Here is a 25,993-nt window from a genome sequence, read left to right as displayed (position 1 = left end):
TTGTAGTATAATTATGTAAGATGTATTCATTGGGCAAAACTGGGCAGAGGGTACACAAGACTCTCTGGAGTATCTTTGCAAATTCTTGTGAATCTATAATTATTTCAAAATAAATGCTTTTAAAACTTACTTTGTTCTATAAGGTATATACAGTTTTCTCTTATATTTTTATTCCCTAAACACTACCACGTATGTTTTTAATTTTAGTTTATTTTCACATATTATGATTATACTATTATATATTAAGGTTGTTCTGCATTTCTTGTTACTGAAGTTACCACTCTTGGTACACGTCAGTTATTCCTGGGATTTTTCTGCATTAGATGATACTTATATTTCAGGTATGAGATTCTTTAGCCAAAGGGTTCAAAGTTAGAAAATCATGTGCCCAACTAATTTAAGATACTTCATTGAAAAAAGTTATTTTAAATCATACAAAATTAAATGAATACTGTAAATAACCTGTGCTATTTATTTATAACCCATAACTGTTTCATCCATGTTTCAGTAGAGGACCATGACATGTTCTCCCTAATTGCAGTTCTGCCTATTCTTTCTTATATCAACCATTCCAATAATTCATTCTCCTATTTCTTGGTTCTGTTTTGTTAAAAGGGAGTGGGAATTTAGGCAGTCTAACTGTAGATGCTTTATTTTTCCCAATCTTTAAAAAATTTTTTTTATTGAGCTGTAATTGACATACAACGTTATATTGGTTTCAGGTATACAACATAATGATTTGATATTTGTATACACTGTGAAATGACCACTACAATAAGTCTAGAGATCCTCTATCCCCATACAAAGTTACAAAATATGCCATATAATATTATTGACTATAACCACCATGCTTTGCATTATATCCTCATGACTACTTTATGTTATGACTGCTGGTTTGTACTTCTTGACCCTCTTCACCCATTTCGCCCAACCCCCCACCCCTTTGGCAACCACCATTCTGTTCTCTGTGTCTATGAGATTTATTTTGCTGGTAGGTTTTTGATTACTGATTCAATTTCCTTACTACTAGTAATCAGTCTATTCTGATTTGTATTTCTTCATGGTTCAGTCTTGGAAGATTGTATGTTTCTAAGAATTTATCCATTTCTTCTAGGTTGTCCAATTTGTTGGTGAATATTTGTTCATAATAGTCCCTTATGGTCATCTGTATTTCTTTGTCATCAGTTTTAACTTCTCTTCCATTTGATTTATTTGAGCCCTATCTCCTTTTTTCTTAGTGAATCTAGCTAAAGGTTTGTCAATTTTATTTTTTTAAAGAACCAACTCTCAATTTCATTGATCTTTTCTAGTATCTTTTTTTTTTTTTGGCTGCACTACATGGCTTGCAGGATCTCAGTTCCCCAACCAGGATTTGAACCTGGACCACAGCAGTGAAAGCCCAGAATCCTAACCACTAGGCCACCAAGGAACTCCCTCTAATATCTCTTTAGTCTCTATTAGTGAGTCTAGTCTCACTATTAGTCTCTTAGTCTCTATTAGTAATTAGTCTCTATTAGTCTCTTTAGTGATCTTTTATATCCTTCCTTCTACTACCTTTGGGCTTAGTTTGTTGTTCTTCTTTTTCTAGTTCCTTTAGGTGTAAGGTCAGATCGTTCATTTGAGATATTTTTGTTTCTTGAGGTAGGCCTGTATCACTATGAACTTCCTTCTTAGAACTGCTTTTGCTGCAAGACATCGATTTTGGTATGTTTTCATTTGTCTCAAGGTATCTTTTGTTTTCTTCTTTGATTTCTTCGTTGACCTATTGGTTGTTCAGGAGCATGTTATTTAATCTCCAAATATTGTGATTTTTCCAGTTTTCTTTTTGGGATTTGTTTCCCATTTTATACTGTTGTGGTCAGAAAAGATGGCTGATACGATTTCAGTCTTCTTAAATTTATTGAGACTTGTGGCATACTATATGATCTATCCTGGAGAATGTTCCATGTACACTTGAAAAAAATGGATACTCTGCTGCTTTTGGAAGGAATGTTCTATATATATCTATTAAGTTAATATGGTCTAATGTGTCATTTAAGGTGCATGTTTCCATATTGATTTTCTGTCTGGATGATTTATCCATTGATGTGAGTGGGATATTACCGTCCCCTACTATTATTGTATTGCTGTCAATTTCTCCCTTTAGGTCTGATAATATTTGATTTATATATTTTGGTGCTCCAGTGTTTGTTGCATAGATATCTACAAGTGTTATATCTTCTTGTTGTATTGACCTCTTTATCATTATGCAGTGCCCATGTTTGTGTTATATTATAATCTTTGTTTTAAAATCTTTTATGTCTGAAATAAGTATAGCTCCCCCAGCTTTTTTGTTGTTGTTGTTTCCTTTTGCATGAACACTCTTTCCATCCCCTCACTTTTAGTGTGTGTGTATCCTTACACCTGAAGTGAGTCTCTCGTAGGCAGCAGATAGATGGGTCTTCTTTTTTATCCATTCAGCCACTATATGTCTTTTGAATGAAGAATTTAATTCATTTATATTTAAAATAATTATAGATAGGATATACTTACTGCTATTTTGTTAATTATTTTCTGGCTGTTTTGTGGTTCCTCTTCTCTTGCTGTCTTCCCTTGTGATTTGATGAATTTCTTTAGTGTTTTTTTTTTCCAGATTCCATTCTCATCTTTTCTGTATTATAGAATTTTGCTTTGTAGTTGCCATGAGGCTCACAAATATCAGCATATATGTGTGTGTGTGTGTGTGTGTATGTATATGTACACTCTACTTTAAGTTGATAGCAAGTTAACTTGAATGCATCCTAAGACTCTACATTTTTACTCCTCTCCTCCCACGTTTTGTTTCTGATTTCATATTTTACATCTTTTCATTTTGTGTATCCCTTTACTAATTATTGTAGTTATAGTTATTTTTATTACTTTTGTCTTTTAACTTTTATGTTAGCTTTATAAGTGATTAGTCCACTACCTTTACTAGATATTACCTTCACCACTGAGGTTTTTTTTCATATGTTATAGTGTCCTAACTAGTGCCCTTTTCCCAGCTTAAAAAAGTCCTTTTAATATTTCTCGTAAGGCTGGTGTAGTTGTAATGATCTCCTTTAGCCTTTGCTTGTCTGGTAAACTCTTTATCTCTCCTTCAATTCTGAATAATAACATTGCCAGGTAGAGTATTCTTGACTGTAAGTTTTTTGCTTTTAGCACTTTGAATATCTCATGCCACTCCCTTCTGGCCTGCAAAGTTTCTGCTGAAAAATCTGCTCATTGTCTTATGGGGTTCCCTCGTGTGTAACAAGTTGTTTTCTCTTGCTGCTTTTAAAGTTCTCTCATTATCTTTAATTTTTGACATTTCAATTATATTGCGTCTTGGTGTGGATGTCTTTTGTTTTAGCTTGTTTGGAACTCTCTGGAGTTCCTGGGTTCCTGGATCTAGATGTCTGTTTCCTTCCCCAGGTTATGGAAGTTTTCAACCTTATTTTTCAGAATAAGTTTTCTTTCTCTCTCTCTTCTCCTGGGACTCCTATAATGTGAATGTTGTTCTGCTTGATGTTGTCCCATAGGTCTGTCAAGCTATCTTCAGTTTTAAAAACTTTTTTTTTTTGCTCTCTGTTTTGGTGAGTTTCACTACCCTGTCTTCTAATCACCAGTCCTTTCTTCTGTTTTATCGAGTCTGCTGTTGAACACCTCTAGTGTATTTTTCAGTTCAGTATTCTTCAACTCTGTTACTGTTTGGTACTTTTTTATATTTCCATCTTTGTTAAAGTTCTCTCAGTGTTCATTCTTCTCCCAAGGTCAGATGCTCCTCAGCATTTTTATGACCATTACTTTGAACTCTTTATCAGATAAATTACTTATCTTCATTTCATTAAGATATTTTTCCTGGGATTTTATTTTGCTTTTTCATTTGGAACATATTTCTTTTTCCCTCATTTTGCTTGACTCTTTATTTTTGCTTCTATGTATTAGGTGAAACAGCTACCTCTCCCAGTCTTGAAGAGTGGTTATAGGAAGACTGGGACTGTGTTTCAGTCTGCTGTCTTTGCAGTACCCTGGGGGTAATAGCCTGCCAAGAACTCTCTGATTTTTTCAGTCCCATGGAACCCAGAAACACAACCCCCACCCCGGCCCTCAGAGCCAGGTATTCAAGGGATGTTTCCTTGGATGTGGGCTTGGGTATGTGGACGTCCCCCATGTTGACTCGACTTGTGTTGGATTGGGCTGCAGAGAGCACCAGGCTGGGGCAAGACTGCCCAATGGGTTGGGTATGGCTGTGGGGACACACAAGTCTGGGGCAATCCCAGTCACCAGCTTGGGTGGGACTGTGGGGAGCACATCCCACTGGTGCTTGCAAAGTAGAGGGAGAGTGTAAAGTGGCACCCGCCAGCACCTCCATCCCTGGAGACAGTTACAGCAGGTCCCAGCAGATACTTTAATATTAGCAAAAGGATCTCCATATATGGTCTAGGCACTTTGCAACTTCTGCTTTTTCCCTGGGTCTTGGGGTGAGTAAATCTGTGCACAAGCCCTTTAAGAGCAGAATCCCCATTTCCTATAACCCTTTGGTTTTCTTGGACATAAGCCCCATTGGTTTTCAAAGCCAAGCATTTTGAAGGCTCATCTCTCTAGTGTAGGTCCCAAGGTTTGGGGTGTCTAATGTGGGGCTTGAACCCTTTGCTCCTCCTAGGGAACTCTGTATTTGTGAGATCCCCCCAACTGTGAGTTGCCACACCAGGAGTGGGGTTTTTGGAAAGACTACTTCTCTACCTCTCCTGCCTGTCTCAGTGTGGCCCTTTGATCTTTTGCTCTGCAAGAGCTTTTCAGTTAAGTGTCAGGTCTTTTTCAGAAGGTATCTGTATTTAACTAGATTTGATGTGTCTGTGGGAGGAGGTGAGTTCAGGATCTTCCCATGTTTTCATTTTGAGCTGCCCTCCTATTTTTTTCCAGTCTTTATGATTGAGTCTCTAAGCTACTAACATAAAATTTGTAGCCTTCTTGAATGAGTTTTTGTAGAGCATTCAGCTTAGTTTTCATAAAAACAGACAACCTTTCTCTCATATTTCTTTACATAATGTTATTTAAAATATATAAATAAAATATCAGGAACAGTTGGTATAAACAGGTTTGGAAGCAAACAGCTGATTCATGGTAAGCACATGGGCATCCTAGAGGTAGCTACTACTTGAATGCTTTTGTATATTGTGGACATTAATCCTTGTGTTTTCTTAAGGATTGGAGGGCGTTGGTTCATATGGAGGTCAGGAACAAAATAAGTTTCAGTGTAGCCTCACTAAAAATGGGTCATTTTTAATTAAAACCTTCTAATAATTTAATAGGATAAAGGCTATTGATTTCTAGTGAGGACAAATATTTCCCCTGAGTTGTCTACCGATTTGCTACTCATATTTATTCAATAACTGTCTGCTCTGTGCTTGATTTATCCGTATCACTTGTTGGCTTAATACTTTTAATTTTTAGTGTGATTGGGCATTAACATAAAGAAAACACTAATACACTAGTGCCTAGTTAGAGTGACTAAAATTATATTTGTTTTCTTTAGGATTTTAGTTTTCTTTTGGTCCTAAAATTTTTATTTTACAACTTAATCGAAGTATAATTGGAGAATAATAAACTCCACATATTTGAAGTTACAATTTGATCTGTTTTGACATGTGTGTGTATCCATGAAATTATCACTATAATCAAGACAACAAACACTTCAGTCATTGCCAAATTTCCTTGTGTCCCTTTGTTATCCATCCCTTCTTCCACCTCCATCCCAAAGAAATCACTAACTTGCTCTCTGCAACTCTAGATTAGTTTATATGTTCTAGAATTTTATTTAAATTGACTTATACAGTGTATACTTTTTTGGCCTTGTTTCTTTTGCTAGCATAATTTTCAGATTCATCTATGTTGTTGTGTTTATCAATAGTTTATTTTTTATTTCTCTGTAGTATTCCATTCATGGGTATGCTGTAATTTATTTATTCATACACCTGTTCATGGACATTGTTTTTAAGATTCTTAGCCATTATCTTTTCAAATATTGCTGCTTCTTCCATTCTTCTCTGTGTAAGTTTCCATTTACACTTGTGTTTAATCTCCTAACTGAATCTTCTATGTCATAATGCTTCTCTTATGACGTTTCCAGTCTTTTTCTCATAGAATTTTTCTTTTGACCTATATTGGTTTCTTGTTCTCTGATAAAATGATTAATTTTATGTTTTAGCTACTTGAGCATAGTTATTTTTAAACTCTGTCTCATAACTCCAATATCTAGAATCCTTATAGATGTATTTCTGCTTATCTATTGTTTCTATAGTTTCTATATTCATGTTGTCTGGTTATTTCTTTAATTTTGTGCCAGACACTGTTTGCAAAATGTGAAACTAATCTCTAGGATATCTTCCTTTATAGAGAATTTCTGTTCGCTTTTACCAAGTTCTGAAGCATTTTTGTTGTTATCTCAATCCGTTGCCCTCCTTGGTCACTGGGATAAATTGAAACTGAGCTGTAGTTCCTGTGTAGGTCTACCTCTGTTTTACCCACATTCCTAGGTTATGGTCCTTCAGTTATAACTCAACATGGGAGATGTTTAGGACACCCCCTGTAGACAGACCCTAGATACCAATCTCCGTTACTTTAGCCTTGAGAACATGTCATATGTTCTGTCAGTCTCTAAGCCAAATGCTAATACCAGTACAAATTCTTTATTTCTTTTATTGGCGTATAATTGCTTTACAATGTTCTGTCTCTGCTGTAGAACAAAGTGAATCAGCTATGTGTATACGTATATCCCCTCCCTCTTGAGCCTCCCTCCCAACCCCCCCAGTACAATTTCAATAGTAGAAATTGGATAAGCCCTTCAGCATATTCAAATAGTAGCAATTGTAGTATTTTCTTTTTTGTTCTTCTAAAATATTTTACCAATAAATGTGATATCCCATGGAGATTTGGTAAAGGTCACTTGAGAAAGGGCTTGAAAGCATAAAATCGAAAGGATGAGCAATACTATAAACTCAAGAAATAAAAGAAAAGCACCTTGGTTGGGATCATCTGACAAAATATGACTTGACTAATAGGCACAGTGGAGAAAATGAGCAGGGCAAAGTATTTAAATGTGCATAGGCAAATGGAAGAATGAGTAAGTACGTATGATTCCATTTCTCTGAGCTAGCATGGATATGCTTTTGTTTCCTCTTATCTGTACAGAAAGTAATGTAGAATTATGTGTACTCATTTCAGTAGAGATGGAAGGGATTAGACAATGAGGTGTATTACATTGCTATCACATGATGCCAATTGTGCTTCCTGATCCCTGATTTTTTTAATATTATCCTTTACTCCCTCCTATAACTGCCCCCCTTTGCTTTTTTTTTTTGACAAGTAGTGTATTGTTTTTTTACAGAATTTTTTTTAATACCTAACATGTGCTAAGTGTTGATTTACCATACTGGGTAAAACAGTCTTAAGTCTTTAAATTGATATCCCATGATTGGGGTAGTACCTGCACTTATTTTTTTGTTGTTGTTGAACTCCTCAGATGAAATTGACCTGAACAAAACTTTATATATATATATATATATTTTAAATTTATTTATTAATTTTTGGCTGTGTTGGGTCTTCGTTGCTGTATGTGGGCTTTCTCTAGTTGTGGCGAGCAGGGGCTACCCTTTGTTGCGGTGCGTGGGCTTCTCATTGCAGTGGTTTCTCTTGTGGAGCACGGGCTCTAGCCTCATGAGCTTCAGTAGTTGTGGCATGTGGGCTTAGTAGTTGTGGCACATGGGCTTAATTGCACCACAGCATGTGGGATCTTCCCGGAACAGGGCTCAAACCCATGTCCCCTGCATTGGCAGGTGGATTCTTAACCACTGCACCACCAGGGAAGTCCCTGAGCAAAACTTTATATATTTAATCACCTGCCTCAGCTTTTTTAGTTCGTTAAAATTTCTGTTTATTTCTTGCCCTTTTTTCATATTGCCCAGAATTTGTTAAGCCATTCACATTTCATATGCTCTATTTATTTTATTTTATTTTATTTATGTTTTGTGGCTGTGTTGGGGCTTTGTTGATGCGCATGGGCTTTCTGTAGTTGTGGCAAGCGGGGGCTGCTCTTTGTTGTGGTGCACGGCTTCTTATTGTGGTGGCTTCTCTTGTTGCAGAGCATGGGCTTTAGGCTCATGGGCTTCAGTAGTTGCAGCACTTGGGCTCAGTAGTTGCAGCATGTGGGCCCTAGAGCGCATGGGCTTCAGTAGTTATGGCACGTGGGCTCAGTAGTTTTGGCTCGTGGGCTCTAGAGCACAGGCTGAGTAGTTGTGGTGCATGGGCTTAGTTGCTCCTCGGCATGTGGGATCTTCCCCAACCAGGGATCAAACCCATGTCCCCTGCATTGGCAGGTTGATTCTTAACCACTGTGCCACCAGGGAACTCCCTGCTCTATTTATTTTAGGATTTATTTCTTATATCTACCTTGGAAATTTTAGTTCTTTTTGAACAGTAAAACAGTATGAATTTGTTTTCTTATTTTTCAGACATGCAATCCAGGTGTAAGACCAAGACATCACCAAAAAATGACATTTTTGACAGAGGATTGCCTCAGTGGGAAATAATGGAAATTTGTAAAAAACATAACCTTGAATGTTTATGTTTTAAAGGTGATTGGGAAAGCAAAGGTCAGTTTGAAACACAACAGGAAAACCAGGAAGAATGTTTTAAGCGGATTATACTCACCTGTGAAAAAATGCCCACATTTAACCAGCACACAACTTTTAATCTACTTCAGAGACTTAATACAGTAAAGAAACTGAATGAATTTAAAGGGTGTAGGAAAGCATTTTGTTCTGACGCAGACTGTATTCAACATCAGTTAATTCACACTGGTGGAAAATTTTGTGACGATAAGGAATGTGAGAAGACCTTTTTTCCTGATTCAGAACTTACTCAATATCAGACAGTTTACACTGCTAAGAAAACATATGAATGTAAAGAATGTGGGAAGGCTTTTAGTTTGCGTTCAAGTCTTACTGGTCATAGGAGAATTCATACTGGTGAAAAACCTTTTAAATGTAAGGAATGTGGGAAGGCCTTTAGATTTCATTCACAACTTAGTGTCCATAAGCGTATTCATACTGGTGAGAAATCTTACGAATGTAAGGAATGTGGCAAGGCTTTTAGTTGTGGCTCAGACCTTACTCGACATCAGAGAATTCATACTGGTGAAAAACCCTATGAATGTAATGACTGTAGGAAGGCCTTTAGTCAGCGATCACATCTTACTAAACATCAGAGAATTCACACTGGTGAAAAACCTTATGAATGTAAGGAGTGTGGGAAAACTTTTACTCGTGGCTCACACCTAACTCAGCATCAGAGAATTCATACTGGTGAGAAATCTCATGAATGTAAAGAATGTGGAAAAGCCTTTATTCGTGGTTCAAATCTTGCTCGACATCAGAACGTTCATGTTGGTAAGAAACCCTATGAATGTGAGAAATGTGGGAAAGCCTATGTCTGGAGTTCACACCTTGCTCGACATCAGCGAATTCATACTGGTAAGAAACCTTTTGAATGTAAGCAATGTGGGAAGACTTTTATATGGGCCTCATACCTTGCTCAACATGAGAAAATTCATAATGAGAGAAAACCGTATGAATGTAAGGAATGTGGAAAGACCTTTATTCATCGTTCAGAGTTTAATCGACATCAGAAAATTCATACTGGTGAGAGAAACTATGAATGTAAGGAATGTGGAAAGACCTTTTTTCGTGGTTCAGAACTTAATCGACATCAGAAAATCCATACTGGAAAGAGATCATATGAATGTGAAGAGTGTGGAAAAGCCTTTCTCTGGGGTTCACAACTTACACGACATCAGAGAATACATACTGGTGAGGAACCTTACGTATGTAAAGAATGTGGGAAATCTTTTATCTGGGGTTCACAACTAACACGACATAGGAAAATTCATACCGATGCAGAACCCTATAAATGTAAGGAAAGTGGCCAGATCTTTAGTCACCATTCTTATTTTGCTGAACAGAAAATTCACAGTGGTGAGAATCTTTATCAATGGAAATATTATGGGAACACCATTAGTCATGACTCATACTTTGCTCAACACCAGAGTATTTACACTTTTGAGAAATCCTATGAACGTAAAGATTTTGAGAGGGCATTTTCTCCAGGCTCTCACTTTATTTGACTCTTGTGAAATCTTGTGATATAAAAATGTAGGAAAAGTCTTTATTCATGACTTGTTAATTGATCTCAGTTAATTCCTTCTTTTGAGAAAGCCCATAGTGTAAATAATATTGGAAGACCTTTTGACAGAGCACGAAACACACTCAACAGCAAAGAATTCCTAATGCAATCTATATTAATGGAGGAAAGCTTTACTGATTGGTTATCAACTATAGAATATCGGGTAAAGTCCTACAAGTAAGATGATAGTGTGAATCCCTTCTGAATCATTCTGAAAAGATTCTCCACGTCATTAATATTGTGCTGCATAGAACTGAAGTCTAACTCATCTAGGGAAACTTTCCATCATTACTTAAGTCTTGTTGCACTTCCACAAAATCACACCAAAGGTGAATTTGTGTTTTGTAATTAATCTGGAAAAGCCTTAAGCTGTGTCATACAATTTATTTGGTATGTCTTAGTTTCAGTACCTCTTACCTCCTAATTTTTTGGAAAGTAACTTAATTCTGTGTTTGCTTACTTATCAGACTGTAAGGGTTAAATGAGTTTGAGGATTTAAATGATTTAATGACCATCATTAATAATAGTATTAGACCATTTCTATGAGAGGAAGACCTTAAGAGATTATAGACAAATATGCCATCTGTATGTATGTCTTACTGAACAGCAGAATGTTAATTCTGAAGGAAAACTGGTAAAATCGAATGAAGCAAAGAAAGCTTTGATTCAGTATTAATTTCATTTGCTACATAAAAAACTCATACTATAAAGAAAGCCTTATGGTTTTCATGAAAGCGGGGTTGTTGAGTGCTCAGCATTTTTTAAGGCATTTGGAAGGGATTTGTTTCTAACAAATTTCTAAAGCCAAATGGCATAATCCATTTTATCACCACAATTAAATTTTGGAAATTAGAAAATAGCCAAATGAATTCTGACCTCTTGGAAGTTTAGTGCTACATATATAAACAATTCTCAGATTAATGAGTAAATCAAAAGTGAAATTACAGGCAATTTGGATGTGAATGATAATGAGACTCCTATAAATCAGATCCTATGAATGTGGCCATAGCACTTCTCAATGGAAATTGCTCTGTGTATAAAACCAAGAAGATTGAAGGCAGTTTATTTCTTGTCACCACTGTATCTCCAGCTTTTAGAACAGTGCCTGTCATATTATGGGGTCCACATATTTATCAAGTTAAATAATGATTACTCAAACAAGCTAGAATAAGAGCAAATGCCTCCAAGTGAACTGATGGAAAGGTTTAATGAAAATAATGCAAAAATCATGGAATAAAGAACAATACTGAAGGATTTTTATTTTAAATCAAAATGTTTCTTTGAAGAAAACTATTATTTACTAGACTTTGACAATGCCTCCACATTATAAGAAAGGAGAAATGTGATACAACCATATGTTTAGATGAATTTTTAAAGGTCATGTAAATATATATAAACTATTAGATACAAATTTTTAAATATAGAAAGTAAAGTTTATTTTCTAGGAAAACATTATCTTAAATGATTAAAATTTGAGAGTAAATAAAAAGGGCTAATTGGAAGAAAACTTTTAAAAAAAAAAACAGAGGATCAGATAATTGTATAGGGTACCCCCTGAAGGAACAGAAAATCCTATGGAAAAATTGTTCACTCATGCTAAAAGACTAAATAACATAATTCTGATAATAAAATTAAATGTAGCCCTTGAACAACATATTCCAGAATAATTTCATTCATGAACATACATGAAAAAAAATATGAGAGTCAAATGATATTTACTCAGAATGTTTAACCTCTGATCTGGATGGGTGGTAATTCTACAGTTTAAACAACAGCAAAATATGATGAAAATGTAATCTTCTCAGTTTAGTACTTAATAAGTTTATTCTATGTGCATTTTCTTCGTACCTTTTAGTATTACATGAATTAAGGAATAGTGAATATATGTACGTATATTTAGCGTGTTTATAATTCAGTTATTTAACAGTAGTTAAACAGTATTAGGGGGGCTTCCCTGGTGGTGCAGTGGTTAAGAATCCGCCTGCCAATGCAGGGGGCACAGGTTCGAGCCCTGGTCCAGGAAGATCCCACATGCCGCGAAGCACCTAAGCCCATGCACTGCAACTACTGAGCCTGCGCTCTAGAGCCCACGAGCCACAACTACTGAAGCCTGCAAGCCTCGAGCCCATGCTCTGCAACGAGAAGCCACCGCAGTGAGAAGTCCACACACTGGAATGAAGAGCAGCCCCCGCTCGACGCAACTAGAGGAAGCCCGTGCACAGCAACGAAGACCCAACACAGCCAAAAATAAATAAATAAATTTATTTTAGAAAAGAAACAGTATTAGGGAACAGTACTTCCATCCGAATTATTGTCTTCTATGGAATTTCACAACTCATGGGGAAAATGAAAATTTTTTTTATATTGCTTTATTATTAATAAAAAAGCTATTTCATTCATGCTGACTAAACTTTTTTAAAGGTGACCAGTACACTGAGAAAAATAACATTTAGAACTTTCTGGACATCCATATAAAGATAAGTATGAGACATTCTGTTTTCCTTTGGCCCGGACTGCCTTGTTGAGTGTATTATCTACTGCTCCTGTCTCCTTCATGGTGAATTTCTGGATCTCCTTGTATGCCTGAGGTACATGCTACTTGAGCTCCACTCCACTAATATGTTTGTGAATATTGATGATGTCTTCTCTAGCCTATCTTATAGATGAAAGAAAGCCCTTAGTTTTTCCCTAACCACCTTTCTTCTCAGGAGCCATTTTACTACAACCATGTTGGAAAAGAACTTGTTATAATTAGTCTTAGTGCATCTGGATAAAATGTAGGGGATAGAAGTAGATTAATTCCGGGCAGTATAAAGCAGGGTAAATTCCCAGCAAATCAAGAGATCTAAATATCAAAAAGGGGGGAGAAAAGAGAAACTTACAAGTACTATGAGAAAACATGAGTGGATTCCTTTATAACCTTGGAATTGAGATATCAATAACTATGAATCAAAAATCCAGTAGAAATAAGGAGGAAGAAGTCAGTTTTCTGTAGGACTAAAGCAGTATTCACAAAGATACAGGAAAATTACAAACTGGAGATATTTGCAACTATATCACAAACTAATAACCATAAAGAGCCTAAAAGTTGAGATGAGAATATAAGTAACACTACATTGAGATACCACTTCATACCAATCAGATGGACAGAAATCCAACAAGGTATTAAAATATTCTATTGGCAAGACTGGAAAAACAAGGACTCTCACACTGCTGCTGAAAATGTAAAACAGTACAACTCCTATATGAGGGAATTGAGCATTGCCCATGTGTAATCTCTGCATATCCCATAAGACCCAGACCCTTGCTTCTATCCTAAAGATACATTGGTAAAATTATAAAGTGTGGTATGCACAAAAATTTTAAAAATACTATATATAAGTGCAGCAGACTGGAAACAATCCAGATGCCCAGCATAAACTGGTTTAATTAGCGTATTTATGTAACAGTGGAATATCGTGCAGCTGTATACTTCTATAGAGTGATCTTCATGATAGGTTAAATGAAAAAATAGGTAAGTGGAAAATAATATGTGTATTATGCTAACATCTGTGAAAGGAATAGAGGAATACTATATATACCTATAGTTTCAAAAAGAAATAAAGTGAAACAACAGTTGGGAGAGAGCAAGGATGGAAGGTAGTTATCTTTGGTTGAACCTTGTTTTATATTTTTACTTTGGATCCATGGAGATACTTTACGTATTGACTTTTATTTTTAAAAAGAAGGCAAAGGGGAAATAGCAATCCTAATATCAAAACCAGTGAATTTGATTCACCATCAGCTTATTACATAACAATGTAAAGAAGAATAATTTCAAATGATGTTAAAATATTTTGACATAGTAGTAGGAGAGCTATATCTCAAGGACAAAGAAATACAATGAAATCTGTGCTTGCTTTACTAGCCTTTTGTTAAAGGTAATATTGATATTATTGTAGGTGAGTCCAAAATTAAGTACATAACTTAATTTCATGAGGATTCAATTTTTGCAAAATAAAAAATAAAGAAGTAAAATGCCTGTAGTCTTTCATGTGAATTTGAAGTGTGCATTTCCTACCTCTCCAATGAAGGAGTCTAAAAACATTAGTGACATGGAAGCAGTGAGCACCATGTTTTCATGTATACAATCTGTGGTTCCTAAATTCTGTTTTCTATAAAAGGAAGCAAGGGCTCCTTGGAGAAATGGCATATGAACAGGTCAAGGGTAGGAAATGTATATATGATTATTCTGACATCTTTTATGCCTAAAAGCAAGAAAGCTGTCAAAGACTGTAGAATCATGTCAACCTGAAGGAACTGACCAAAGGTAGGATAATCTGAACACATAAAAGCTATTGCAGTGGACTGAAACAGTGATTGTAGGTAAAGCTTCAAAATTCAAAATGAAAATTTTGATAGAACCTTTTATGGAGCTTGCCAGAGTACCGGCTTATTCTGAAAATTTGATAAGTAAAGGAATAAAAGTAAGCATTTATTTTTACACACGCACACACGTACACACTACAAATCAGTGAAGAAAGAATATAGAGCTACTATAGTTCTCCTTTTTCAAGTCTTGAGACTATAATCGATATTTAATATTTTCTTCAGATACTTATTTCATGTTCCCTTTGCTAACAGCATCGCAGATTATGTCCCCTCCATCCCTTTTTTTGTCCATGATTTTATTATAAAATTTTCAAACATACAGAAAAGCTGAAAGAATATTACAGTAGACAGCATATGCCCACTGCCTGGACTCTACCATTAACATTTTATTGTACTTTCAGCTGGGAGTTATTGTTGGGTTGACAACTTTGTTCCTGAAGGGTCTGAGCTATTCATCCTCTCTCTTTGGAGTTGCTATTGTAATCCATTAATTTTTACCAGTGAACATGGAAGTACTAGAAACACCACAGAGTTTTTCTCTGGGTTCCAAACATACTTTTTCCTGCCTCCTTTTTGATAATCAGGATGATTTTCTGTGGATGTCATTCTTTGACATCTTTCCCTTGCCTTTTTGTCACTGTTATAAGAGCCTCAAATGGCAAAATGGCAGATTCAGTTATAAGGTCATTGGAGTCATTCTGCCCCCTAGCAGAAGGTTCCTTTGGAACTAAGAATTCAGAAATAGCAAAGCCCAAAATAGGAATGGAAAGCAAAAATATTAGTGGTTGGGTATGAACACTAGTTACTGGGCCTGCTGAGATGTAATAATGAAAGGACCTGCTCCATTCTTTGTTTCCTAGACCTATCTATTCTGGTTTTTTGAGAAACAGCAACATCCTGAACAGTACTCCAACATAAACAAGGGTTTTTTCCTGCCAGATGGCACAATAATTACGTTTACAATTATTCTGCCATTCTATTACGACAGACTACTTTGGGTTGATGGGATCCATGGTAAGACACGTAAATCTCATTGTTATGTCACCACTACCTTATTTATTTTGCTTTAAAATTATGTATTCATTTAGAACCACTGTTACATGGGATTATGATGGTGAATAATACATTCAGTAAGTCCCTCAATGGTGGATAGTAATAGAAAATCCTTAATTAATCACCTGTTTCTCCCCCATCCCATATGGCTATCATGTCCCCCTCCATTATGAAAGTGTTCCAGTGTAGTCAGTATATCACCAAAAGGGTGACTGCCCTTTTCTAGAGAAAAGTGACATCAGGCTTCTGTTTAAACTTGCAGGTTGGGCACTCAGCAGTGGCAATATCCAGATTAGTCTTGTTGAAAGGAAGTCAATGTTCCTATGTATAACCTCCATCCCTGCCATTCATTACAACTGAGAGAATGGTAGTGGAGCTGGGTAAAGAGGTTGACTGACATTCTGTCTACTTCTCTGGAGTCTTCTCTAAAATGGATGCACTTTGGTGAGCATTCACATAGCACACAGATATCTTCATACTCTGCTCATGAAGAAATATAAAGCTGCAGAAGTCTATGGCTCGGCCAACGTAACATGCTTAACTTTTCTTCCTTAGTCAACGGATCATGTTGCCCATGGGGCTATAGATGTTATCTGTGGGAGAAGTAGCAATGAGAATAGATGCCATATGGGAGTCTGGGCCAATTACTTGTGAAACTGTATCTTCAAAAATTAATGATGGACCTCTGCACGCATCCCAGATGTCTTGAAAGAACAAATAATACCAACTTCATGGTGAAAAATTCGACACGTATGGTCATGTATTGTCCTCTGGTTAGCCAGGCAGTATCTCTTAGGGTAAAATTAGGCATCTGGAAGAGGTCTTGTGTTTGCTTCAAAATTCTAGGGTTCTTTTCTTGGTTCTCCTATTAAGGAAAGAAAGAAAATTAAAATTTTAAAGTACACATTTACAATAGCATTAAAAATAATTGGGCCTTCCCTGGTGGCGCAGTGGTTGAGAGTCCGCCTGCTGATGCAAGGGACACGGGTTCGTGCTCCAGTCTGGAAAGATCCCACGTGCCGCGGGGCGGCTGGGGCCGTGAGCCATGACCGCTGAGCCTGCTCATCCGGAGCCATAGACTAAGCCCTACTCTGAGGCCACCTGAGAAAGCTTAAAAGTATACCTCAAAAGGATCAAACTTTCCAAATAATGGCATCTCAAACAAAGATAAAAAATATTTATAGGTATACAAAAATATGCAGCACCTAACAGGGCAAAATTTATGTCTGGTATCCAGTAAAAAAGTATTAGGCATCCAACATCCATTAATGAGAAGAACTCAGCTAAGAGGAAAAGAAGGAATTCCCTTGAGCAATAAAGAGTATCTGAAAAGCCAACAGCTAACATCATACTTAATGGTGAAAGACCTACTACCAGGAACAACAGAAAGATGTCTGGTCTCAACACTTATACTAAGCATTGTATTAGAGGCTCTGGCCAGTGCAGGGGGAGGGGGGAAGTATCCAGATTGAAGGGGAAGAAATAAAACTACATTAACATGTGAATGTCTATATGAAAAAAATCTGATGGCATCTACAAAAAAAGCTACTAGAACTAATAAGTGAGTTTAGTGAGGTTGCAGGATAAGGATTAGTATACATAAATTATTTTCTATGTACTAGCAGTGAACACGCTGAAGCTTGAATTTTTAAAATGGCACTTAGAACACCTTCAAGAGACTTAGATACTTAGTGACAACTCTAGAAAAAGTGCAAGGTATATACCATGAAAATTAAAGAACACTGCTGAGAGAACTTAAAGAAGACCTAAATAAGTGGGGGGAGAGAGAGACTATGTTCAGAAATTGGAAGACTTCATACTATTAAGGTGTCAGTTCTTTCCAAATTGACTTGTAGATGAAATGGAATTCTAACCAGAATATCAGGAAGCTTTCAGCTTTGTGTGTGTGTGTGTGTGTGTGTGGAAACTGATTCTAAAATACACGTGAACATGCAAAGGACATGAAACAGGCAAAACAACTTTGAAAAATAATAACAAAGTTGAAGGACATGGACTACCTGACTTTGAGACTTATTATAAAGCTAAACTAATTCAATATTGTGTGTTATTGTAATCAAGATAGACAAATAGGTCAATGGAACAGAAAAGAGTTCAGAAATAAACTCAAACATGTATATGGACAACTGATTTGTGGCAAAGGTGCAAAGGTGGATTAATGGATAAAGGTCTTTTCAACAAATAGTGCTAGAAGAAATGAATATGCATAGGCAAAAAAAGAGCTTTGGTTTATACCTCACACCATATTAAACATAACTAAAATTTATCATAGATATAAAATGTAAAACCTAAAACCATAAAACTTATAGAACTTTGGGTTAGGCAAAAATTTCTTGGGCATTATACTGAAATTTAAAGAACAATATGATAATTCATGAAAATTGAAAATTTCTGTTCTTCAACAGACACTGTTAAGAAAATGAAAAGGTTAGCCACCAACTGGGAAAAATATTTTCCAGTCATACTTGATAAAGGATTTTAATATGAAAAGAATTTTCAAAACCCAATAATATACTCCAGTTTAAAAATGAGCAAAAGATTTGAACAAATATATAACCAAAGAACATATACAGATGTCAAATAAATGCATCTAAAGATATTCAACGTCATTAGTCATTAGAGAAATGCAAATTAAAACAGATAAGTAAATATTATGCCACCTATTAGAATAGTTAGCATTTAAAAAGCTGAATATACCACATGTTGCAAAGGATGAGGAAAACCTGAATCTCATACATTGCTAATGGGAATTTAAACAATACAAACACTTTGGAAAACATTTTGACAGTTTTAATTAAAAAGTCAAACACACAAAAATAGGAACCAGAGTCTCATAACTTAATACTTCAAATGTCAAGGAAACAATTTAAAAAAATCTTCTTATACTGAGAACCAGAAAAATCTAAATGTGAATGGGAACAAACAACAGATGTAACTGTCTGATCATGAGTTAAAGCTGCTGTCATAAAAATGCAACAAGCATTTGAAAACACTCTTGAATCAAATGAGAGAGAAAGATTGAGAGGGAATATCAGGAAAGAAAGAAAAGATACAAGAAAGAACCAAATATAAATATTAGAACTGAAAAATACAATAACTAAATTTTTAAAATCACTGGGATGGGCACAGTAGCAGAATGGAGATGACAAAGAAAGTAATCAATTAACTTGAAGATACATCAAAAGAAATTATCCATTCTGAACAACAGAGAGAAAATAGATTGAAAAAAAAAAAGTGGAAGCTCTTAGACCTTAGGGACAACAATGAAAGATCTAACATTTGTATCAGAATCCCAGAAGGAGAGGAGAAAAAGCGGAGCTGAAAATATATTTGAAGAAAGAGGGTTTAAAAACTTCTCAAGTTTGGGACTTCCCTGGTGGCACAGTGGTTAAGAATCTGCCTGCCAATGCAGGGGACACGGGTTCGAGCCCTGGTCTGGGAAGATCCCACATGCTGTGGAGCAACTAAGCCCGTGCACCACAATTACTGAGCCTGTGCTTTAGAGCCCATGAGCCACAACTACTGAGCCCATGTGCCACAACTTCTGAAGCCCGTGCACCTAGAGCCTGTGCTTCACAACAAGAGAAGCCACCGCAATGAGAAGCCTGTGCACCACAATGAAGAGTATCCCCTGCTCACCACAACTAGAGAAAGCCCGCGTGCAGCAACAAAGATGCAACATAGCCAAAAATAAATTAAAATAAATAAATTTAAAATACTTAAAAAAAAACTTCTCAAATTTGACAAAAGACATAAACCTACAGATTCAAGAAGATGAGTAAATAGTATATAGGCTAAATCCAATGAAATTCACATCTAGATACACCATATTCAAATTTCTGAAAGCTAAAGACAAAAAAAAAAAAAAATCTTGAAAGCACCCAGAGAGAAATGAAACCTATATAACAAGGTTTCTCAACTCTGTCAAATAAATATTATTGTGGGGGGCTACAATATTATTATTGTAGGCTATTTTGCAACATCCCTAGCCTCCATCCACTAGAAACCAGTAGCAACTCTTAGTTGTGACAGCCCAAAATGTCTCCAGGCATTGCCAAATATTCCCTTGGGTGCGAAACTGTTCTCAGTTGAGAACCATTGCTGTAGAACAACAATCATTCAAATGCCAGTGCGTTTCTCATCAGAAATCATGAAGGCCAGGGAAGTAGCCCATATTTTTTGATCTAAAAGAAAAATGATAAAAGAAAGGAAATTTCAACCCAATATTCTACAACCAGTAAAAATATCCTTCAGGAAGGAAAGTAATATATCTGACATACTCAGATGAAGGAAAATCAGACTATATCACCAGGAGATCTGCTCTAAAAAATGCATAAATAAATTTATCCAAAAAGAAAATTATAACAAGAAAACTTGGAACATTAACAATGAAGAAAGAGCAAGAAAATGGTAAATATATGTGCACACATAATAGACTATCCTCTTTTAACATTTTTAAATCATGTTTTTCTGAAAATATTGTCTCATATGGTTCTTGAAATATGTAAAGGTGATTTTTAAGACAACTGTATTATAAAGGGGAGAGTATAAAGTAACCTAACAGTAATGTTTCTACAGTCCACTTGAACTGGTAAAAGTTGATATTAGTAGTACAATATTACTAATAATATAATATCCTATATATATATATAATTAGAACTCACATGAAGGGATATACTCAAAAGATACAAGTCGAAAGAAAATGTTTAAGTAATCCATAGGCAAACAACACAAGGAAACCGAGGCACAAAAAAAAAGGGTACAAACAGAAAACAAATGATAAAATGTCAGACTTTAAATCCTAACATGTAATTAGTTACATTAAATATAAATGACCTGGGCTACCCTGGTGGTGCAGTGGTTAAGAACCCGCCTGCCAATGCAGGGGACACAGGTTCGAGCCCTGGTCTGGGAAGATCCCACATGCCACAGAGCAACTAAGCCTGTGCGCCACAACTACTGAGCCTGCGCTCTAGAGCCCATGAGCCATGACTACTGAGCCCGTGTGCCACAACTACTGAAGCCTGCGCACCTAGAGCCTGTTGTGCTCTACAACAAGAGAAGCCACCACAATGAGAAGCCCACACACCACGACAAAGAGTAGGCCCCGCTAGCCGCAACTAGAGGAAGCCTGTGCACAGCAACAAAGATGCAACGCAGCCCAAAAAATAATAATAAAATATATTTTTAAAAAGTGTTCTTCGTTGAAAACATTTCCTAAATTAATTAATTAATTAATTAAAAAATGGCCTAACCATCACTTATAATTTCACTCAGAAGTGAAATTGCTGGCTCTTTTCGTGCTTAGCGTAGCCGTGGCTCATGGTCCCAAGAAGCACCTGAAGCGCATATCAGCTCCAAAGCATTGGATGCTGGGTAAACTGGTGTGTTTGCTCCTCATCCATCTACCAGTCCCCACAAGCTGAGGGAATGTCTCCCCCTAATCATTTTCCTAAGGAACAGACTTAAGTATGCCCTAACGGGAGATGAAGTAAAGAAGATATGCACACATCGTTTTATTAAGATTGATGGCAAGGTCCGCACTGATATAACATACCCCACTGATTTTATGGATGTCATCAGCATTGACAAGACTGGAGAGAATTTTCGTCTGATCTATGACACCAAGGGTCGCTTTGCTATTCATCATATTACACCGAAGGAGGCCAAGTATAAGTTGTGCAAAGTGAGAAAGATCTTTGTGGGGACAAAAGGAATCCTCATCTGGTTCCCCATGATACACCATCTGCTACACTGATCCCCTCATCAAGGTGAATGACACCATTCAAATTGATTTGGAGACTGGCAAGATTACTGACTTTATCAAATTTGACACTGGTAACCTGTGCATGGTGACTGGAGGTGCTAACCTGGGAAGAATTGGTGTGATCACTAACCAAGAGAGACATCCTGGTTCTTTTTTTTTTTTTTTTTTTGGTTTTTTGGGGTTTTTTTGTTTTTTTTGTGGTACACGGGCCTCTCACTCTTGTGGCCTCTCCCGTTGTGGAGCACAGGCTCCAGACGCGCAGGCTCAGCAGCCATGGCTCATGGGCCTAGCCGCTCCGCGGCATGCGGGATCTTCCCGGAACGGGGCACGAACCCGTGTCCCCTGCATCGGCAGGCGGACTCTCAACCACTGCGCCACCAGGGAAGCCCTCCTGGTTCTTTTGATGTAATTCATAAGAAAGACGCCAATGGCAACAGCTTTGCCACCCGGCTCTGCAAAGTTTTCGTTATTGGCAAAGGCAACAAACCATGGATCTCTCTTCCCCATGGAAAGCGTATCACCTTATCACTGCTGAGGAGAGCAACAAGAGACTGGCGGCCAAACAGAGCAGTGGAGAAAATGATCTGTAGGTGACATGATTGGAAAAGTCTTTGTACTTAATTAAAGATAATACTACATTTTAAAAAAAAGTGAAATTGCTGGATCATATGGTTTTTATTCTTTTTTTACATGAGCATTTACCAGCTGTTAAGTTTCCTTCTTTATGGTGCTTTAGCTGCTTCCCAGTTTTGTTGTGTTGGGTTTACATTTTCATTTATTTCAAAGTATTTTCTCATTTTTCTTGTGATTTCTTCTTTGACCCATTGGTTTAAGACTATTGTTTAATTTCCACATATTTGTCAATTCCCCACATTTCCTTCTATTATTCATTTCTAATTATGACTGGAGAACATTCTTTGTATGATTTAGAACCTTTTAAATTTATTGAGACTTGTTTTCTAGCCTAAAATATAGTTTATCCTAGCAAAAATTGCATATATACTTGAGGAAAATGTGTATTTTGCTCTTGTTGGTTGGAGTTTTCTATACATGTCTGTTAAGTCTAGGTGGTTATGTTGTTTAAATCCTCTGTTTCCTTGATGGTCTTCTGCCCAGTTGTTTTATCCATTATTGAAAGTGAACTGTTGATATCCCCAAGTATTATTGTTAAATTATCTATTTCTCCCTTTAATTTTGCTTCATATATTTTGACATTTTGTCTTTAAGTTTATCCATATTGTTGCAGGTGTCAGAATTTCCTTCTTTTTAAAGTCAGAATAATATTACATTCTATGTATCTGCCACATTTTGTTTATTCATTCATCTAGTGCTGGACACTTGGGTTGCTGGGTTATGTGCATATATGTTTTTTTTGTTTTGTTTTGTTTTTGGCTGTGTCAGGTCTTAGTTGCAGCATGCAGGATCTTCGTTGAGGCATGGGGGCTCTTTGTTGTGGCACGTGGGCTTCTTTCTAGTTGTGGAGCACAGGCTCCAAGGCACGTGGGCTCTGTAGCTATGGCACGTGGGTTCCAGAGCCCATGGGCTCTGTAGTTTGCGGCACGCAGCCTCTCTAGTTGAGCTGCGCGAGCTTAGTAGTTGTGGCGCGTGGGCTTAGTTGCCCCGTTGCCCTGTGACGTGTGGGATCTTAGTTTCCTGACCAGGGATCGAACCCACGTCCCCTGCATTGGAAGGTGGATTCTTTACCATTGGACTACCAGGGAAGTCCCTGCATATATGCTTCTAATTGTATGTTTTCTTGATTGGATTGATGCTTTTTAATTATAGAATGTACCTCTTTGTCTCTGATCATTTTGTTTTAACGTATGTTTTATCTGGTAGTCGTATAGCCCCTCCAGTTTTGTTTTTCTGCTGTTTGCATGGTATATCTTTTTTTCTGTCCTTCAGTTCTGAAATTTTTTCTTTGAATCTTAAATGTCTCTTGTACTCAGCATATAGTTGAATCATATTTTTAAATTCTCTGCTAACCTCTACCTTTAATTGGAGTGCTTAATCTATTTACTTTTACTATACTCATGAGAAAGAACTTCCATTTTGTTACTTGTTTTCTATGTCTTACATCTTTTTTTCCCTCTATTCCTCCATTACAGCCTTCCTTTGTGTTAGACATTTTTCTATCTTGTCATTATAATTCCATTGTCATTTTTTAGTACTTTTTATTCAGCTATTTTTTGTGGGGATTGCAATAAATATCTTTATTTATAATGGTCTGTTTCAAATTAATGGCAATTTAATTAAAATTGTATCTAAAAACTTGCTTCTCTACAGTTCCATTTTCTTCTTTCTCTCGTGCTGTTATTGTCATACAAATTACATCTTTATACATAGCACGCTGATCAAAAATGTATTTGTAACTCTTGCTTTATGCAGTTGTCTTCTACATGAAATAGGAGAAAAAAAGAGTTACAAACAAAATGTACATTTATATTGTCTTTTATATTTGCCTATGTAGTTACCTTTCACTGGATATAGAATTCTTGGTTGGCACTATTTTTCCTTCAGTGCTTTTAATATATCATCACACTGCCTTCTGGTAGTTATTGTTTGTGATAAAAAAACAGCTGTTAGTCTTGCTGAGGATCCCTCGTACATGTTGAATTTCTTCTTCCTTGCTGCTTTCATGATTCTCTCTTTATGTCTTAGCTTTTGACAGTTTATGGTGTCTCTGAATCTGGATCTCTTTAATGAATGTGTAGATTTGTTTTTCACTGAATTTGGGCATTTTCAAACATTATTTCTTGAAATACTCTTTCTGCCCTGTTCTCTCTCCTCGTCTTCTTTTTAAAAATTATTATATGTTTCAGATATACATTATAATTCAACATCTCCATACACTAAAAAGTGGTCACTTCCAAAAATGTAGCTGCAATCCATCACCGTACAATTGACTGCCTTCACCCGTTGGCCCACCCTCCAGCGCACTTCTCCTCTGGTAATCACCAATCTATTCTCTGTATCTGTGACTTTGTTTTTATTTTGTTTTGTTCATTTTTTGTTTTGCTTTTTGTTTTTGAGTTTCCACATATGAGTAACAATTATATGGCATTTGTCTTTTTCCTTCTGACTTATTTCACTTAGCACAATAGCCTCCGAGGTCTATCCATGTTGTCAGAAATGGCAAAATTTCATTCTTTTTTATGACTGAGTAGTATTCCTATAAATATATATACCCCATATCTTCTTTATTCATTCATCCATCAATGGAGACAGGTAATTTCTATATCTTGACTTGTATATAATGCTGCAGTAAACATAGCATGCACATATATTTTCAAGTTAATGCTTTTGTATCCTTCAGATAAATACCCAGAAGTGGAATAGCTGTATCATATGACAGTTCTATTCTTAATATTTTGAGGAACCTCTATACTGTTTCCCATAGCAGCTGCACCAATTTACAATCCCACCAGCAGTGTGCAAGAGTTCCGTTTTCTTCACATCCTTTCCAACACGTTACTTTTTGTGTTTTTGATAATAACCATTATAACAGGTGCAAGGTAAACTTTCATTATGGTTTTGATTTGCATTTCCCTAATAATTAATGATGTTGAACCTCTTTTCATGTGCCTGTGGCCATTTTTATGTCTCCTTTGGAAAAGAAGACCCCTAACAATCAGCCTGTCCAGATATTCTGGGGGAGGCTCTCCACACTCTTTCCCTCCCAAGGAAGAAGTAGACAACTGTGATTTTTGCCCACTCACTCTTCTTGAGCTGAGGATGGGGAGTTATGGTGTCTACCAAAACAAACCATTGTCTGTTTTCCCCCAGTTGGATAGATTGTGTCATACCTGTCAGACTTCTAAGACTGTTATGTAAGATGCCAGTTCTTTGGGTAGCCCCAGCAAAGTTGGAGTATTGAACACATGGATCAACTCTTTCCTTCCCCACAGTGAAGTTGAGGGCTGGGATTTCTCATCTGCTCACTTTGCTGAACAGAGGCAAGGATCTATGGTGTCTACCAGCCAAAGCCACCATCTCCATTTTCCACTGGGTGACTAGACTTTGCTGGACCTGTCGGAGCTCCATGACTGGCGAGACAGTAGCCAGTATTTTGGGGAGCTCCCTAGAGTGCAGGATGTATGAACTATCTGCTTTCTTCCCCTGTGTGAGGCTGGTAGCTAGGGGGTTTCTCACTGATCATTTGGTATTGCACCAGGGACTGAGACTTTGGCGGGAGGGTGTCCCATACCTCCCTACAAGTTTTGGTCAGTCGGGTTTTGCATTTTCTTGGTGTGCAGAAGCCTGTCAATTCGTTTCTAGATTTCTCACAAAGAGGATTTTTCCATGAATTGCAGAATCAGTGGGTTTGTTGGGGAAAAGAGGGTCCAGGACATCCTGTTCCACCATATTGCTGACATTCCATTTATTTGTATCTTTTTTTTCTTTTCCTTTTTTTTTTTTTTTTTTTTTTGCGGTATGCAGGCCTCTCACTGTTGTGGCCTCTCCCGTTGCGGAGCACAGGCTCCGGACGCACAGGCTCAGCGGCCATGGCTCATGGGCCCAGCCACTACACGGCATGTGAGATCT

At 36.8% G+C, this 25,993-nt stretch overlaps 1 protein-coding gene and 1 pseudogene across 1 annotated transcript in view; both read left to right on the top strand.

The window, feature by feature from the left end:
• ZNF790 (zinc finger protein 790) overlaps positions 1-12,638 on the top strand; it is a 34,083-nt gene extending 21,445 nt beyond the window's left edge. Inside the window, exon 5 of the mRNA XM_022586286.3 lies at positions 8,511-12,638. Coding sequence (XP_022441994.1) covers positions 8,511-10,180 — 1,670 coding nt within the window. The 3' untranslated portion in view covers positions 10,181-12,638. The remainder of the gene's footprint in view (positions 1-8,510) is intronic.
• A 7,431-nt stretch (positions 12,639-20,069) lies between these two features.
• LOC111180541 (small ribosomal subunit protein eS4, X isoform-like) lies at positions 20,070-22,805 on the top strand (annotated as a pseudogene).
• Positions 22,806-25,993: the final 3,188 nt, after the last annotated feature.

Source organism: Delphinapterus leucas, chromosome 20 (genome assembly GCF_059928025.1).
Source record: "Delphinapterus leucas isolate spDelLeu-1000000601 "Yukka" chromosome 20, BTC_Dleu_Yukka2, whole genome shotgun sequence".
Taxonomy (NCBI): domain Eukaryota; kingdom Metazoa; phylum Chordata; class Mammalia; order Artiodactyla; family Monodontidae; genus Delphinapterus; species Delphinapterus leucas.
This window is presented reverse-complemented; position numbering and strand designations above follow the sequence as displayed.